Genomic DNA, 18,128 nt, shown 5'->3' on the forward strand with positions numbered 1-18,128 from the left:
CTTTAGACCTTGCTCAGACTGAGTTGTGGTGTTAACCTCACGACAGGAGAGGACAGCCGCGAATAAGGTGTTAGAGTGAGCGTCAAAAGTTTAACATGAAAAAGTTAGTAGCATTTTTTTCCAGACTTTAGAATGATAGTAAACACAAATAGTATGCATGTATATATGTGCATGTTTATATAGACATACAAAGAATAAATGTTGTTTTAAACCTTTACTTTACACTGCTGGTCAAATGCTTTCGGAGACTGAAATGTCTCTAATTATTTATTATTATAAAAAAAACTTGTGTGCTTAAATGTCTGAAATCTATAGACAAAATATAGTTTTGAAAAATATGATGCTTTATGACAAAACTACATTTTCAAAATGTTTTTGAAATGGATGACTTTGACTGAATAATGAAGAAAGAACAGTAGATAAGACCACAGACTAGATGGCGACTTCCTTAAAATTGTCCTCAAATATTTGTTATTCTCAACAGATACACACATTCACCCAGCCCTCCCTTCATTATCCTGCCAATAGACTGTGTGCCATTAAAACCCACTTCAAATAGTGCCGCTACAAGTTACTCTCAGACTTAAAAATATTCTTTTGAAATGTTCACCTTTAACATAATACCGCGTCTGTTTCTAAACAACTCATTTTAAATCTTTCGATTTAAATATTAAATCGGAGAAACGCATCGCCTTAATAAAGAGAAATAAGTACACACAACAAGAAAGTTGTAAAAAACAAAGTACAAACTTTATTATTCTGTTTTTACAAAAGGCACAAGCCTCTTTTCCCCAGTTTAAAAAAAAAATACAATAGCTTCTCGACAACCAAATGGACTAACTCTCTCACATAAAGCAAAACAATGAGAACAATAATAGAAACGAAAAATAAAGAGATGACGAACGATAAAAAGAGAGATGATGAGAGACAGGACGAGTCTGGAGACGGTGGAGATGGAAAGGACCAGTGGACATGGTGTGCTTGGACAATGTGAGGGTTACACACACAGCCGTGTGGTTCAAAACACAGCGAGAAGAGCTTCGGCCGAGGAGAAGACTCTTTACAAAAACAAGAGCCGTCCCTCGTTTATACTACAGTAAGTGCTTCACGTTCATACACGAGCGTCCGTTCTCCTCGACACACCCGACCTGTGATATGTCCTCTAGAGTTCTTACAGTGATTCCTGCGAGTAGAAAATACACAACGAGAGAGAGACACCCTGTGGCTTCGCTAGAGGAAATGTTCAAATCTGGGAAGCGAAATGGAGATTCAATTTTTTTTCTTCCGAAAGACAAAACCGTTATTAAAGACTGAACTTAAGACCCAAGCGGACCATTTAGCTCGAATAAAAAAAGCGCGACTTCAAACGGAACGGAACGCATCGACCGACCCGATTCGACGGCGAGGTTCACAGAGCTCGCGTGCTGACAGCGCCTGTTAAATCCGAGAGAGAAAAAAGGTTTAAAAATCTGTCCAGCAGCAAAATGACTCCCTGTAATAATTCCTAAGGGATGGGGGGACCATGCACACGTTCAAATTTCAGTCAAAAAGTGATTCGCCGTTTCATCTCGCATGGCGAAAACCATTTTTACTTGCCGGTTTATGCACCGACACAGTGGTAGAATGTTCAGGAATGTTTGGAAACGTTCTCCGGGTGGGTAGCTGTGCGTGTTTGCTCTCTTCGGGGTTAGTTTAAGGCCTCTTACGTCCGCTGTGTTAAGGCAAGCCACTGGCCGCTGTTGGGCACAAGATACCCGCCCCCTGTCCCGCCAGGGGTCCGGAGAGCTTGCGGTATCGCACGGCCTCGTAAGTGTCCACGGTACTTTCATCACAAAAAAAAATCTCGGCTTACACGCCCCTTTATTGTCAAAAGACACTGATTATCTGTGGTTGGTGTATGAACGTCATACAGTCCGAGATATGGGAAGTAAAACATTCAAGCCAGCAAGTGAACCAGCGAGTGCATAGTGCGGAAGGCGAGTTACTGTAAACCTTACTACAGGCCGCACTAGTTAGGGGACAGGCTAACGTAACATTTTCCTAAAGACCAATGGCCGCCAAACACGCGAGGGACTTGAAGGGCGAGCTGTCAGGGTCTGCATAGGCTAAACCGGGTGACCACAACCCTGGTAGTGCTATTTCCACACGCTCCTAAAAAAAAAGCATACAAAACACAGGCGATACACAAACAATCGGTTAGCTTATTCCATTAAATGACAAACAACGATACAAAAAATTTGGGTGTGGCGACAGTGCCGGGCGTTTGACGTGACGGGGGCGGCGCTTCACCTGCACCAGTGTGCCTACTGGGAACCCAGCCCAGTAAAGGCGAGCGACTGTAAGTGCACAGTCCACCTCCATCCACGACGGACTTTGCGTTTCGGCGAAGTGCACACAGCACGGAGCCCCTCTGGCGATCTTCAGCACACGGATTTCGTTTGACCGACCAGCAGATCACTGGCGACGGAGAACTAGAAACGCAACTGCACCGAACGTGATGAAAGAAAAGCAACATTTCCTCTAAGGTTTCGGAAGCCGCGGTGCGGAACAGGTTCTCACAGTGATGCTTCAAGCCTCCCCAGAATAAAAAGAGGAATATGGCGTATCAGAGGGGACAGGGACGGGTAAAAGAGTTCATTTGGAGATGAGAGACTCGGGTTCCTCCAATCACAACGTTCTCCTGATATAGAAGAACAGGAAGAGATGAAACAGAGGACCGGTTCAGTCCGCCGGTCCGGTGAGGGCCTGTTAGTATTTCGTACGGCAGAGGAAACGTCACAGGAGAAGGATTAAGAGCCCGTTACATCAAAGTATGGAGAGTGCTATGGAAGTATAGTGTACTGTGGGAGTATACATGAGCACGCTTCCGTCCGAGGCGCGTTCAGTAACATTTCATTTTTTCACAATGAACCTTCAAGTCTTTCGACATTTGGGAGTCCCGTGTGAAGAGAGCGAGAGAAAGACAAGAGATAGAGTGGGTTTCTGCAGGAGGCCCATCCCCGCGCGCCCCCCTCTCCGCGTCCCCCCGTTACATGTGGAGGGGTCGGGGGGGCTGGCTGGGGCGGTTAACAGTCCTCAGACCCTTCGTTGTCAGAGGCCGTGTCGGAGTCGGCCGTGTCGGTGAGGACACGACCCGGGGTGACGATAACCGCTCTGCGCTTCTCTTCCTCGGGCACAACCATCCGTTCCTGCGTGCCTTCGATGTGCTGGATTGCCTACGGACGAACCAAAACATGACGGTGACTTTGTGATGCAACTCTTAAAGTTTATTTAGTAAAGTAGATTTTGGATATAAAGATCCAGTGCTCCCTATAAATCAGCAAAGAAGCTTTTTCTGAAAATATTTTTGCACATTTCTAATTCGATTCTACGTCTCGTCGAGTTCAAAACCACTTGACACCGGCCAAATGAAACTTCACTCTGAAGCTCTACCTACATTTTTACTTAAGAACTGAGAATTAGCGCAAAATTGTTAATCGTTTTACCTGCACAATGGTGTCCAAGTTCTGTCGTGACGTGGATGCTGTGTTGATCACGGAGGTGGGGTTACCCATGGTTACCACGGTGACGTGATGGGAAGGGGGTGGCGGCGCGGGGGCGGGAACGATGACTGTTGCGTGATGGGTGGGTGCAGGTGGCGTGGCAGGAGAAAACATCTGAGAGATGAAGCACACATATCTTCAATCAGCAAACCTTATGATGCTTCACTTTGAAGATATCAACAAACTTTTTTTATCATCTTTTTATCATTTATCAAAGTTTCATCATTTTCATCATTTCGATCAGTGTATGATATTTTACAGAAAACAAACTTCTCGTAACTCAAATCCTCAAAAGTCAGAGGATTTTATTGTTTGCACTGTGTGTTTCACAAAAAAATGAATGATATGGTGGTAATTCTGCATCTTAAACTCTTCTAATGCCCTCTAGTGGATCAACACTTCAGCTGTAACTTAATTGTGATGTTAGAGAAATGCCGGAGCGTCTCACCAGCGGGCTGCGAGCGGGAGCCGTCTCCTTTCCCAACTGCTCCTGCTGCTGTATGCGCATCAGAGTCTGCGTTTGCACCTGCTGTTCCTGGACGTGCTGGGCGATCACCTTTAGCTTCTCAGGGTACAAGTGGGCATCCAATGAGCGGATCTGATACAAACAGAGAGTCCCATTTAGTGTACAGTATTTTACTTCATCTCAACTTATGTCTAGCAAATTTCAAAGAGCTGGATTTCATTTGCATTTCAAGTATGATGCTCTCAGGGAAGTTTGGTTCCTTCTGTGATTCCTCATTAAATACACAAAGTCTAAAGTGAGCTAATTATAGCGGGCCGCTAATGAACAGTTTGATAACGGATTACACAGACGGCAACTCTTCCACGCTGCCATGAATACAAACACGAGATCTGGCCGAGCAAAGCTCTGAGCGACAGATCAAACAGCACCCGATGAAAACTGAAGTCTCACAAACTTTGATCAACAAAAGTGACTAAAACTATTTGTCTCAGGGAGCCAGCGCTGAACGCTTTCATTATTTTTCCTTAGGAAAGCACCAATACAGAAGTTTGGCAAATGTGACAGATAATAAAGCATCTGTTCATTAAAAAAATATTAACAGCCCCAAAGTACAACTGGCCAATAGTGAAATGAATAAGTTATGTTCAATGACCCACGTTATGCACTGAAAACGTCTTGCATAAAATGCGTTTTTTATTTTAAGATAAAAACTACATAATAATGTAATAGTGTCTAATAATATGATAAAACGATGGTTTTCATGGTTTCGTACCTGTTCCTCCAGCATCATGCGAACCGAGCGTTCTTTATCCAGCTGTTGTCGGAGTTCGATCATCTCTCGCCGGAGATCCTCCACTTTCTCCTCCTCGAGGATGTCTGGAGAGCCGATGCCCTCGTCCTTCTCCTCCGCACGCCTCCTCTTTGGGGAGGAGCCGCTGAACTCCTTCTGAGATGACAGGAAAGATCATTTGTGAGAACAGTCACGTAAAGATGCTCTGCTTTCAGTTGCTAGTGTCGAGTTCTATGAAAGTAGCTTCGGATCGGTTAAACATTCAAATTAAATGTAATATAATTTTTCCAGCTATTTTTTGAGAACACCAAAATACACCTAAATATTTTTTGTGATGGAGGCGGTGAAAATGTTGGCAAGGCAAATGAGATGTAAATAACATTAAAATAAATAAGACTTCTTTTAGACAATAAATCTAATTCAAACAACAGCTAAGCCTGTCACGATCAAGAAATTTGGCTGACGATTAATCGTCTATTAAATAATTCTGAATATGCAGATTAATCGTCTGTTCAAAGGTTTTAACATATTGCCATTCATTACAATTAATTTGGTCAATGAATAAAATATAGATACATTTAGAAACGTGAAAATTCTGTTAATAACTAATAAAATTCCCTATAGAGTAACATTAACAGAATAGAAAAAAAACTGAGACAGGAGGATGATGTCGTCTTCCTGTCAAGATGCAGCCAATCAGGAATCACTTTGGTAAAACTCACACACAAAAAGTACAAATCTGATTCAACTCAAATGATGAAGAAATATCATTTGAAGGTAACAGTGGACATTGGATGTAATATGCTGTAGCTCACCCTTGTTTTCTAAGGATTTACAATCTGACATTATTGCGATTATGTCAAATAATTGCGACGAGACGATTATTTAATAATTGCGACAGCCCCAACAACAGCCAGCAAATTTGCAACAAACTTTTAGTTTTATTAACTTGCCAGCTGGTTACAGATGTCTACCAGTAATGCCCAAATGACCCAGTATCGGTCGATTAATCGTCTGGCAAATTGTATCAGTCTATTTCTAACATGCACCAGGTGCGAGTCTGGTTTCTCGGGTCAAAGATCTTCACCTGTATGTAGCGTTTGAGTTGGGTGTTCTGTTGCAGCAGCCGGGTCTTCTCCTGCTCCATTGAGAAGATGTATTCGGCCGTCTGCTGTAAGATGGCAGCCTGGAAAAGAGAGAGAGAGAGAAAGAGAGGGAGAGAGAGAGAGAGAAAGAGAGGGAGATCACATTACATCCTTCTGAAAGCTCAGAAATAACGGTCCACATCACTCGAGCAGCTGTGGTTACAGTGACGTGATGGATGGATGTATACATACAAGCTGCCATGTGCCGTAAAAAATTGAAAAAATACCAAAATCAAGCCAATAAAATAAACTTGAATGAAAAATAATAAAGATTGAAATGTTTATATTTTCTTGTATCATTTACCCTCAGATGAGGCATTTCACCCCAATGTTGACTCAAGCTTTAAGCCCGTACACATCCTTTATCGAACATGAAAAATGTTTTTCAAATGTTTCCACAAAAAGGACATAAAACAAAAGTAAGAAGTCAAAATGTGCTTGACGTGAACAACTGCTGAAACAACAAACACCACCACAGAAGTGAATGGATTCAATGGCTTAAATGGTAATTGTATTGGTTTTAATGTAAACGTTCAATGGTTTTGTGTGTCTACTGGTATTGGTGGGAAGTTACTTGGCCCGACAGAATCATACTGGAATAAGACCTACGACACATTTACAGAATAAATTTGTAATGATTTAATGGTAAACAGCCATAATGCTATTTATAAAAGAAACCATTAGAATTATAGAGAAACCCATTCTCTATTTTGTCAATTATAAATCATATTCCGTGTTAAATCAGTGAAGAGTGTTGTTGAGTTTGTGACTGACCTTGCTGAGTTTCTCTCCGTCGCTGTGCGGGATGAGGGTCTTCAGAGACTGGAAGCCCGCGTTGATGCTCTGCATGCGCCGCCGTTCATTGCTGTTGGCGATCTCGCGTCGGATGCGCCGCTCCTGGTCCCGCGCCGTCTCCGGCGTGAGGGGAATGTTTGCTAAACTGTGGAGAGGGAAAAAACACTTTCACTATGCTGTCCTTAGCTGACACATTAAAACCTCCATGTACTTTATATTAAAATCTCATTCTACGATAATACCTCGCTAAAAAGCCCACGGTATTGTATTCATTTCAAAATTTGGAATGACTAACGATGACTTGGATACGTGCATCAAGCATCCGCATTTCTTTATCTTCTTATCATAACTGTTGCTTAGAGGTATGAGGTCAAATGACCTAAAAGTCCCTTTTAAAAAATAAAATAATTGTACCAGATGGATCTTGGCAAAGGTAACATCTATTTTTTTATCTAATATTCTCTATGTTAGGCCGTCTAAAATAGCATTTCATACAGCCATGTGACCACGATAATATTGATACAATTTTGCTATTGCAATAACACGATATCGATAATATTGTTACACTCCTAGCGAATACTGTTCAGATTTGCTTATTTTAGTTTGGAATTTTCTTTTCAAATTGAGACATTTAACTAAAAAAAGACCAAATTTAAGAGTTTATTTCCTTTTTTTTTACTGTGCATTCCCATTAATATAAATTAAACCACAGTTGGTTTGTTTTGGTTAAAGCCATAATAACTAAAACAATACATCTAACTTAACACAATAAAAACATGATAACCTAATAAAAAACATATTTTTTTTAAACAGTATTCTCTTTTTGGAAATAAACCTTTCAAATACTCTTTTTGTTCTGTCAATAAACCTAATGTCAAACAAGAATAGGCCAAGCAGCTTCAAGAGTTAAGAAATAAAACGTAGAGGTCAAATAGGCTTTTTGTTGTCTATGACAACTAAAACAGCACTACCTAACTTAGTTCAACATCCCAAAAACAGCATGCAAGTAAGTGACAGAGAAACATCACAAAAACAAAAATGTTGGCATTCCTGGATGTTATCAATTTTATTTTATATCTAAACTCAAGGCTCTGGAAATGACAGCTTCTCATGAGCACAGCGGATTGGGGTGAGGAAATCAAGCCTTAATTGAACTTCCCTTCTCTGTCTGTCTGGGCATCTCACAGGGTATCTTGGGAAAGCTTTGAAAAGCCTCTCTTATCAGTACTGACTCAGCTGAACGGACAAACACAGGGAACAATTGTGCAGACACATTTGAGGCTTCCTTGCGCCCAAGCGGCTTAAAATCCAGCAAACAGATCACATGCCAAACCAAAACCACAAACAACGGCAGCCAGATCCAGAGCAGCCACCTCCGGGCATAAACACACATAAATGATAAACTAACGTTAAAATATATTTCAATGCTTTTCCATTACCACAAAGACATCATAGAATGAATCACAATTATTTACTGGATCCTCAAGTTTGAGAACAAAGGAAAAAAAATCTGCATCATAAACACATGTTGACAGGTTACACACAGACAACCAAAAAAAAGAAGAATGTCTCTTTACAACAACATAGACTCGTAGCATAATACTTTAATAAATAGACCATATAAAAATAATTCAACCTAACTTTTTCAAGCCTTATTGTGGAACAATTTATATGCCAAATAGAAGATAAATGTCATTTTAAGTGTATTTACAAAGTTAAATTCCTGACTTTTCAGGACGTGTATCAAGTGTTTGGATTTATTTTATCTGGAGACACTGAAATGAATTAAAAGCAAAATACATGTACACCAATTACGTATTTTGGTTTTAAAATGTACAAATATCATCATCATTATATGACATTTTCTTTACTTGTTAAGTTACGTTGTAGAAAATGTAGGGTGTTTTGGCTATAGTCTCAGCTTTTGATTCTATTTCTGTTAGATAAAGCTGATTTTGTTAGAGGTTGAAGCTTATTAAAAACAAACCACTACGCACCAAACGTAGTTCATCTGGCACCCCTAAAAACAACAGTCCCCATGATGCCCTGCGCCGATGTAATCACTGGCCCCGCCCCCGTCGACAACGGATCGCAGACGCATTGACGGGGCCTTACTTCAACAGCATACACACCCCCTTATTAAAAAACGCCAGTTATTCTTTACTAACCTTTAACTTTCTCAATACATTTAATCACGAAACACGTCAAAAACACCGAAGCAATTGAACAAAATCTCCGTACCGAACTTAAGGGGAAAACCCCGTTCGCAGATAACACGGTCCGCCATTACAACAATGCGCCTCTCGCGCTTCCTCCGTCCATGCGGCAGCAGCGACGCAGTCCAAATAACATCTGATCCGTCCTCCAATACACGCACCGATCCGTTCCCTACGTTTAACATCCGTATTAACCTTCGTACGTCGGGAACGTGAACGTATAAAGACACCGCGAAGAGTTTTAACGTTTGGCTTCGATGAGAAACAGACGACGCCAAATGCACGAGCCACAAGCATGGCCGCAGTGCCCACAATAACTTGTGCCCCGAAAACGCAGCCGAACTTCAGCCCAAACGCTTTATTTGACACGGCAGCCTCCACATTCGTACACTATAACAGTATTATGATGAAATCGGTGGACATTGTGTAACTATAAACACGCGCGAGCTCAGCAGCGTGGTGGTGTGTATGCAACCACGTGGTTTGTGTTTGTTGGAGACAAAATGCATCGATTTCCCCGAGATATTTCATCGCTAACGTTCGCCCGACAAGCCAATGGGTTGCCGCGATGCCCCGGGAGATGAATGAAACGAAAAAAATCGAGTCTCGCGCGGGTTATGTACTGTCTCGAGCCGCCGGACAGGCGCATGTACACAATAACACAGAAATCGCACCATGCATGCATGTTACTCTACTACGAGCGCAGCCGCCGCTGGCGCGCGATTAAAGGATCGCGCGCGTTGGACGCAATGGATAAAAGAGGGTCTCACGTACCTGCACAAGCCCCCTATGACTTCTTTTTCGCTTTTCCTGAAATGTTGCAACGAGGGCACCTTCTGAGCTGGCACCATGAAATACTCCATGCTTCCCCTCTTCTCTCCAGCTCCGGCTCCTCGATTCTTCGCGCAATGTTATTGAGTTAAAAACAAAACACCTCGTTCTTGCCCGTTTCGCATTTAAAAAGCAGTACGGATGTCCTGGTGATTCGGGGCATGGGAGTGTGAGATGAGCGTTGAGTTGTAAAGGTTACTCTACTCCTCCAGCTGATGGGGTTCCCTCGTAGTGTGTGTATATGTGTGTGTGTGTGTGTGGCGCGCTAGCTCGCTCTCTTTCCCTCCCTCCTTCTGCATGGACGTGTGTGTGTGTGTGTGTGTGTGTTTGCAGCTGATCGGATGTCTTTCAAGGCGGGAAACAGCTGGTAGGAATCACACACAGCATTGCACTACCAAAAATCTGTCTTCCGCCGAAAATAACGACTTGCATGTAAACAAAAGACGATTGCAACATCATTTCAACATCAAACCCCTTTCTGTAGTTAAACACGTTTTTTTATTACTTGTTGTTTGATGGAAAGCGTATTGTTATGCATGCATTTAAATATTAGCCAATGCGCAATACATACATGTATAGGCATAGGACATCTCCAAAATACGTTAACAGCGTTCCTGTATGGATGCTGATCGGTCAGCGCATAGAAATATTTCGTTTTTATGTCATATCTCATTTGTGCGCTGTTTTGAAGCATTATGGCAAACATCTGCCCGTGCAGACAATGAATGATGCAATTCATGCCAAAATAAGAATGAAAATCTGTTTTACAATGCGTGCGCATTGGTTATTTTTATTATTTAAAGTAATGCGCATGTAATATTTGAGATGAATTGGAAACATGACATTGTTAATTGCGTTACGCATGTAACGATATCGGTGTAGGTTTGTCAAACTGTTTAGCGCATCATGTAAATAGGCTTTTCGTTATCTATTGCTGGGGTGAAACATGAGGATCAGCTGACGCGCTGGCAGGGCTTCACAACAACACCGAGGGGAGAGAGAGAGAGAGAGAGAGAGAGAGAGGCTCAATGTGCGCACACCATTTTGGGTGCATGAAAGTTGCAGTAGGAGGAGGAACATGAGTTACCTAACCGCCTGCTCGAAGCACAAATCACACACACAGACACAAAATGGGAGCGGTCATGAAGAACCCGGAAATGTGTGTGACTGCGACTCAACCGCGTGAACGTGCACGGACGCGAGCATTCATTCAGCCTGTGACTGTGAGCAGAAATTTCACGAGTACGTTGTTGTTGCTTTTCGAGATTTTAGGTGTAACAAGTGTTTAGTGTCGCTGTGTAAGAAGGTTTAGCAATAATAATGCTAAACAATTTTAAAATTCATGTATAGTTTTCCATTCAGGTGTTCCTGTTTTTTTGACGATTTTATAAAAAACAAAGCAAAACTTAAGAAATATAATATTACATTTATATAATATTAAACTAATGTTAGTGCGACTTGTACGGTGATTGTAATTTTCTATCATCTGTGTTTTGTTGAGTTTGTGTATAAAATGTATATAAAATGTATAAAAAATTAATAAATGAACTAGGTGTTTTTATTATTTGTATTATTCTTTAAGCATAACTAATAGATGAATAAACGCTTATTTACTGAGATTGTCTGGTTTAACAGAGCATATGTAAAGGTTTGAGCAGCTGCCCTCTAGTGGACGAATTGAGTTCATATCCAGATTGTTTGAGGACATGCAACACACCGTAACAAACTTTGTCTTGTAAATCATCTGTGCATGGGTTCTATGCAGATAAAGATATTTACAGTCAGATATCTTTGAGCAATTTTGTGCTCATGGAAACAGGGCTGCTGAGTAAGAACCTATGAATGACACTGTACTAACAGTGGGTTTTTTTTACTTATAAATGCTTCTTTTAAACAATTCGGATTGGAAATGCACCAAATAAATACAACTAAACTGAATCAGAATAATTGTGTTCATAGTATGAACGACACAAAGGGTGATGCTTTCCCAGGAGGTACAAAAAGAGACGATGGGCTCTGTCTCTTCTGAATTGGAAACAGCGTTGCACTCTTTGACTTCATGGCCTAATTAATGACAAATGAAGGCCGCTAACTCGTATACCTGCTGAAAGAAACATCTGCAGATCAAAACATGTGAATATGCAGAATTTTAGTTAACTAAACGCCCACACCATTTATTAATCTTTGCTTATGTTATTTATAAAATTAACTAATACATCAGCCAAAAATGAACATTCTTTCATCATTTACTCGCCCGCAGGTTTTTCCCAACCTGTATACGTCTCTTTATTCTGCTGAACACAAAGGAAAATATTTGGAAGAATATCAGTTTCCAAGATCTCGTCCCCCATTGACTCCCATAGTATTTATTTTCCCTACTGTGGCAATAAATGGAGGAGGAGATCTGTTTGGTTACTGACATTCTTCAAAATATCTTCCTTTGTGTTCATTAAAGTAACGAAATTCAAACAGTTTTGAAATCTTAGGGTGAGTAAATGATTACAAAATATACATTTTTGAGTGAATTATCCCTTTAGGAAATGCCGTAAAATATATTATTTATTGTTAACAAAAGCATTGAATAACATTAACAAATAAACCCTTAAGTAAAGTGTTACCATTATATGATATGATATGATATGATATGATATGATATGATATGCTATGTTATGCTATGATATGATATGATATTAATAATATAATATAATATTGATTTATTATATTATTATTTTAATTATATTATATTATTGTATTATATTATATTTTTGTATTATATTATTATATTAATAATATAATATTGATTTATTATATTATTATTTTAATTATATTTTATTAAATTATATTACATTATATTATATTAATAATATAATATTGATTTATTATACTATTATTTTAATTATATTTGATTAAATTATATAACATTATATTATATTAATAATATAATATTTATTTATTATATTATTATTTTAATTATTTTTTATTAAATTATATTACATTATATTGTATTAATAATATAATATTGATTTATTATACTATTATTTTAATTATATTTTATTAAATTATATTGCATTATATTATATTAATAATATAATATTGATTTATTATACTATTATTTTAATTATATTTATTATATTATATAATCTTATATCATATTATATTAATTTATTATATTGTATTGTATTAGATTATCTGAACTGTAATGCAGAATTTCTATTGCATTTATATTAGAGTATTTAACAGGTTCCTTAAAAAATGCTGGACTCTAAACAGAGGAATAAAAATATATTCTGAATTTTAAAAAATTACAATTTTCTCATCATAGTGGACAAAAATGAATTGACTATGAAGTCCAAGGAAAGGGTTTAAGGTAGGTAATGTTTACTAAAGCGTTGGCCATGTAAAGCTTTATTACCATGCCAATAAAATATCTTTGGAGAGCCGGAGGGAGGGAGAGATGTTTGGACGGCAGCCCAGGACGGCCCTCCTCAATGCTTGACGGGGCGGAGCAGCGGACATGCGCTGAGCTGGCAGACTCAGATCGCCTCCGCTCGCTCGCTGCGCCCGAGGAGAGGAGACACGGACAGTCTCGCGTCCGGGGTGCTGGAGAGCCACCTCGCCACTCACTGTCTCCAACGACAACATTCAGGCCCCAGGACAGGAGAGAAGCTTGACCAAACCCGAAACTAGAGACACAACCCGGACACGAAGCGCGAAAAGGGGACGTCTCCTCTCCATCGCCTTTGCGCACGACGACCCATTAAAAGCCCCTCTGGACCAGCGTCGCCAGCAAGCGATGCAGCCTGACGACAAGACAACGGTCACCGTGATCCACTGCGATGCGTTTTCGCTTGTTTTGCTTAAATATTAACCTATCGTTTCGGGCTCGGTTATAACAACACGGACACTGTTTTAGTATTGACACGCATTCAACGGGTTTCTGCTTCATGAGAATTCTCCTCATGGCCTGAAACTGACATAAACTATTTATCAGTCTGGATCGACGCGTTGTGTTCATTTCATGTATTTTATAACGCTGTCATGTTTATACCGACAATGGTCTGACGGTTTCAGACTGCTTTAGATTATTCTGGTGACAGTGTCTTATAGATCCTTCTGCACATACAATCTGGCGGGCCTTCCTCTACACTGACACTTCTTTTGCAACCGAAGGGAACTGGATCAAGTATTTCCCCTGGAAAGTTTAAGGTGGAGACCGGCGCTTGCCCGCAACATATCCAGGAGGATTTTCCGAAGGTAAGTCAGTCTAATGAACTCTGATGCAACCTCGCATCTTTGATCTCAGGCACGGTGCCATGCCAGATTTGGGGAGATTTGCGTCAACACAAGCATGCATACTTAGTTGTGTCCATTGAGCTCATTTCGGGTAGCAAAAAGACCTATTTTTGGAGAACGGGTTCTAGGGTCTTGTCCGGGTGCCTCCGTTGAATGAGAAACTGTATTAAAGATCTGAAAGTTGGACCCAGGATCATGTGATATCTGTTGTTGTTTGTTTGTTCGGCTTATCTTATTCCAGACGCTTTTCAATCACAGATGCAGATAAAATCTCTGGGGAGGGATTCACAGATTAGACATCAATAACCAAAATGAGGAAATGTCACATCTATTAGTAAGTAAGTTAGTGTTAGCGGTCATCATCATCATCCAATTAGGCAATTCCAGTGTCCCCTTGCTTAATTGTGAGCACATTGTGATGTGGTTTGGAACAGAGCCCGCCCTCATTGGCTGTTACACATGGGGCCATTGATAAAGACGACGACGGCCAACGGAGAGAGAAGCATCTCACACCGGGGGTCTAAACACTCGCTGGATGATTGTGTGCCGGGTGGATGGTTTGAATTTGCAGACCGCCCGCTACCTGCCATACATGTTTACACCTTAGGCGGTTGCTGGAGTTTCCTGAAGGCGAAATAGCCGGTTGTAATTTTAGTGAGATGTGAAGTTTGGACATGTTGACCTTTTGGGAGAACCGCTCTCTCCATAGCCCATCTGCTTTTGTAAACGGCGTGGAGCTTTCAAACTCTGTCATGAACGTGTTCAGGTCATATCCTACCAAAAACGGTCAATTATGACATTTAACATTAATTTCACATTTAGACACTGCATGCAATCGATGTTTGTTGAAATCATTGGTGTTAACTCATGGAAATGACCCCGAAGTGACCCAAACTGAGCAGATGTCTTCTTAAAGCTCAGTGTGTCGAAATCCAGGCCTGGCCAGATAATGTCAATCTCGTGCTCTTGTGTGTGTGTGTGTGTGTGCACAGCTTTCTGCCTTATGCTCCTCTACAAACATCTCATATTATTGCCGTAAGTCTTGGGTTTACCGTACGTCCTCCTCCAGCTGTGCGTGCTGGCGTTGACTTGTGTTTGTGAAGCTATAGTTCCGTCTTTTTTACGATTTGCCCGAAAGAGACAGCGCAGCAAAAGCGCAGCTTAAAGTAAGAGAAATCGGAGAGGACTTTGGCGTAGTTTGGCGAGGGGTCTGGCTAGTGAATATGCTGTTTGTTCCACTCTATGCTCAGAACGGTTTGCCAAATATGACCCACCCTGAAGTGCCTCTGTGAATTCATTCCCATTATGCTCGCTAATGCACAGTGACTACACAGGGGCCCCGTCCACTAAAACGGGGACAAACCAGGAGGAGAAATACACGGAGACACATGACACAAACACGTTGTTTTCTTTTTGTAGGCTAAACATCAGCGGAAGACCAAAGAAGTGCATTTTACATTTATTCACTAAGCAGCGGACAGTAAGCGTGGTCTACAAAGTGTGTGCAAGTAGATTTAGTGTTATAGCTAGGGAAAGATGCAGATGGGACATAGTCACCAAAAATACGATCTATTAATGCAAGGAATGATGCGTTTGGATAAAATGCGCTTCAATAAAAGGACGAAACGTACGGATAAGAATCATAACAGGGTCATAAAAATTGTTTACACTACTTACACTTTGTGTACAGTATGAGCAACTTGGCTAGACATAAATGATTAGAATGATTTGGGTAAATAATGACTGAATTTTCATATAACCGTATTGCCTTTTTATGTTTATTATAGGTTTTCTTTGGTTTAATGAAGTATCAACCTTTTATACAGTCTATGGTATCAACTAAGTCTCAGTCGTTTCTTCTGAAACTGCTTGGGAGAAATGAAACAAAGACAAATGCGACAATTGTGTAAATCCATGAAGAGTATGAGGTGTAAATGAATGTAGATCTTAGAGGTCAAATAATCTGGATTTGGGTCAATTTGATGAGAAATGTTTGAGTTCATATTGCGATCTTCAATAATATTTATATTTGATTGTAGACTTTACAAATCTGAGCTCAGTTTGACACATTGTTGACATCTCTTTTGAAAGTAACGGAGACATTGATTTGGGAAATTTCTGACTCGTTTTATTAATATGAGATGCGGATTTAAGACAGAATGTCAATTTACCCTCATTTCATCTCATTGATGTTGAAATAATTTTTGTTTTCTGTATTTGTCTTTCTTATGGATTATCAGTCGTGCGTTTGTTAAACCAGTTATCATATTTGGAACGAAATAAAAAAATTGACATGCATAGAAATGAATGCATATGAATTCTGCAGTGACGAAAACAAATGATCAGTGTCCACATCGCATATCAGTTCGCTTTAGTCATTCTCTAGTTCTGCTTCATGAAATGCATTCTGGGAAGTTTCCATGAATGCTGGACAACTTTCTTTCTTTATACAAATGTAGGCACAATTCAAGCATTCAAGCAAAGCTTTCTAAGATCACGGCAGTCATTAAGCGTACCCAATGGTGGTGTATTTTTGCAGCGAGAGCTGCTGATATGAGGCGGTGAGTCACACAGCTCAGTGAAGCCAGGCTCTCTCGCTGGGTTTGGACCATGCATTCTTCTGCAGTTAAACTGCAACCACTAATCACAGCGTGGCCTCACCATTTCCTCTTGGAACGCTTCGCTCCTGTCCTCCCTGCTGCGCTTACCCTGGTCCCGCCCCGGCCCGAGGACCCTCTCGCCCCCGCCCCGGCACCTTCACGGGACACCAGAGGAAGGTTTACGCCAACCGTCCGTGCGCCTCCGGGCTGCCAATGGCTTGAGATCTGAGCGCAACCTCTCCAAAGTCAACACAGACGGAGAGCGCTCGCGTACCTCCCTCTTCTATTTCTCACCGCGTCTTTCATTAAGCCGCAAGCTTTGAGAACGGGAGAAAGGACTAAAAGTGAAAAAGCTGTCATTATATTTCCACATCAAACACTCATGATAGAAACACAACCAAGATTACTTTCATTAAATGCCTGAAAATAGTTTAGTACGGTGGTTCTTAAACATTTTCCTTTCTTAAACCCCTTTGTGTAGAGTGCATTGCGGTCCCCCCCACCAAAAAATGACATAATCGTAAACTTAGAATTTTTAACCAAAGACATATTCAGTTAAACTGTACAATGCCGAAACATGAATTCATATTTTCTGATGTTTGATTGCATAACATTTATGATACATTTCTATACCACCCATCTGTGGTCCCCCTGGACTCATCTTGGGCCCCCCAGGGAGCCACGGCCACCAGTTTGATAACCACTGTTTTAGTAAACACATAAAGTTAGTTGTTTTATTTATAAGGTCATCATTTAATCCCCCTCATGTGGTTGTCAACCTGTTTGCGATTTTTTCTTTAGTGGAGATATTTTGAGAAATGTCTCAGTGATTTTTGTGTTCATCCAACACAAAATCCCTAGGTTACCAACATTCTCCAAAATATCATCTTTTGTGTTCTCAAGCATATGTCCCAGACATTAAAAACCCCAAACTGCCAACCACAAACAGTACACCAAATGAACTACAAGAGGACCAACATCAGCGTTTGCTTCCTGCATGGAGACTTTCAGGGTCACATCACCACGATTGTTTTCAACTGTAATCCGTATAACGAATCGCATCGAGCTAAAGTCTCCAGCAGTGAAACCAAGAGCGCAGATGGTTTTTATTATTATATAAATGCAAAGCCAATAGCCTTGGTCTCCCAGTACACAACACAATAAATGAAAATGACTGGAGTAAGAGCGTTTATATGAAGAGAAATGTGAGGGACAGGGTGGGCGAGGAGTTTCAGAGACAGAAACACGACGCTCTGGGTTTGGCTCCTGTCTGGGCATATTCATTCCTGTCAGCGTGCAAGAGAGACTGCCTCCTTCTTTCCATGGTCTCCTGTTCCCCAGAGTTCCTCTCAGGAGATGAAGCTGAGCATTTGTACGGTTCTGCATCATTATATAAAGTTGCACTCGTATCTTTGTTAACTTTGGCACATAAAGGTCAGGCTGTTGAATG

At 40.6% G+C, this 18,128-nt stretch overlaps 1 protein-coding gene across 3 annotated transcripts; it reads right to left on the bottom strand.

The window, feature by feature from the left end:
* Positions 1-734: 734 nt before the first annotated feature.
* On the bottom strand, positions 735-10,289 carry LOC130426740 (transcription factor AP-4-like). Of its 3 annotated transcripts, none has more exons than XM_056753656.1 (7): positions 9,729-10,289; positions 6,718-6,883; positions 5,886-5,984; positions 4,781-4,951; positions 3,991-4,140; positions 3,486-3,656; positions 735-3,215 (listed from the first exon to the last, which is right to left on the bottom strand). In XM_056753656.1, the coding sequence occupies exons 1-7, from the start codon at positions 9,815-9,817 to the stop codon at positions 3,066-3,068; spliced, it is 996 nt and encodes a 331-aa protein (XP_056609634.1). In that variant the 5' UTR covers positions 9,818-10,289; the 3' UTR covers positions 735-3,065. The 3 variants fall into 3 exon arrangements, with proteins under 3 accessions (XP_056609634.1, XP_056609633.1, XP_056609635.1); XM_056753655.1 differs by having other exon boundaries at positions 4,781-4,954; positions 9,729-10,283; XM_056753657.1 differs by lacking the exon at positions 9,729-10,289 and adding an exon at positions 8,980-9,652 and having other exon boundaries at positions 4,781-4,954.
* Between the last annotated feature and the right edge of the window lie 7,839 nt (positions 10,290-18,128).

Source organism: Triplophysa dalaica, chromosome 7, assembly GCF_015846415.1.
Source record: "Triplophysa dalaica isolate WHDGS20190420 chromosome 7, ASM1584641v1, whole genome shotgun sequence".
NCBI classification, from domain to species: domain Eukaryota; kingdom Metazoa; phylum Chordata; class Actinopteri; order Cypriniformes; family Nemacheilidae; genus Triplophysa; species Triplophysa dalaica.

Excerpts from the sequence above, each read along its gene's own strand:
- LOC130426740 (XM_056753655.1), bottom strand. The coding sequence starts at position 9,817 with ATGGAGTATTTCATGGTGCCAGCTCAGAAGGTGCCCTCGTTGCAACAT. Across the intron at positions 4,141-4,780 it reads GCATGATGCTGGAGGAACAG|ATCCGCTCATTGGATGCCCA; the intron begins GTACGAAACCAT and ends TGTTTGTATCAG. Across the intron at positions 3,657-3,990 it reads CTCCCGCTCGCAGCCCGCTG|ATGTTTTCTCCTGCCACGCC; the intron begins GTGAGACGCTCC and ends TTCATCTCTCAG.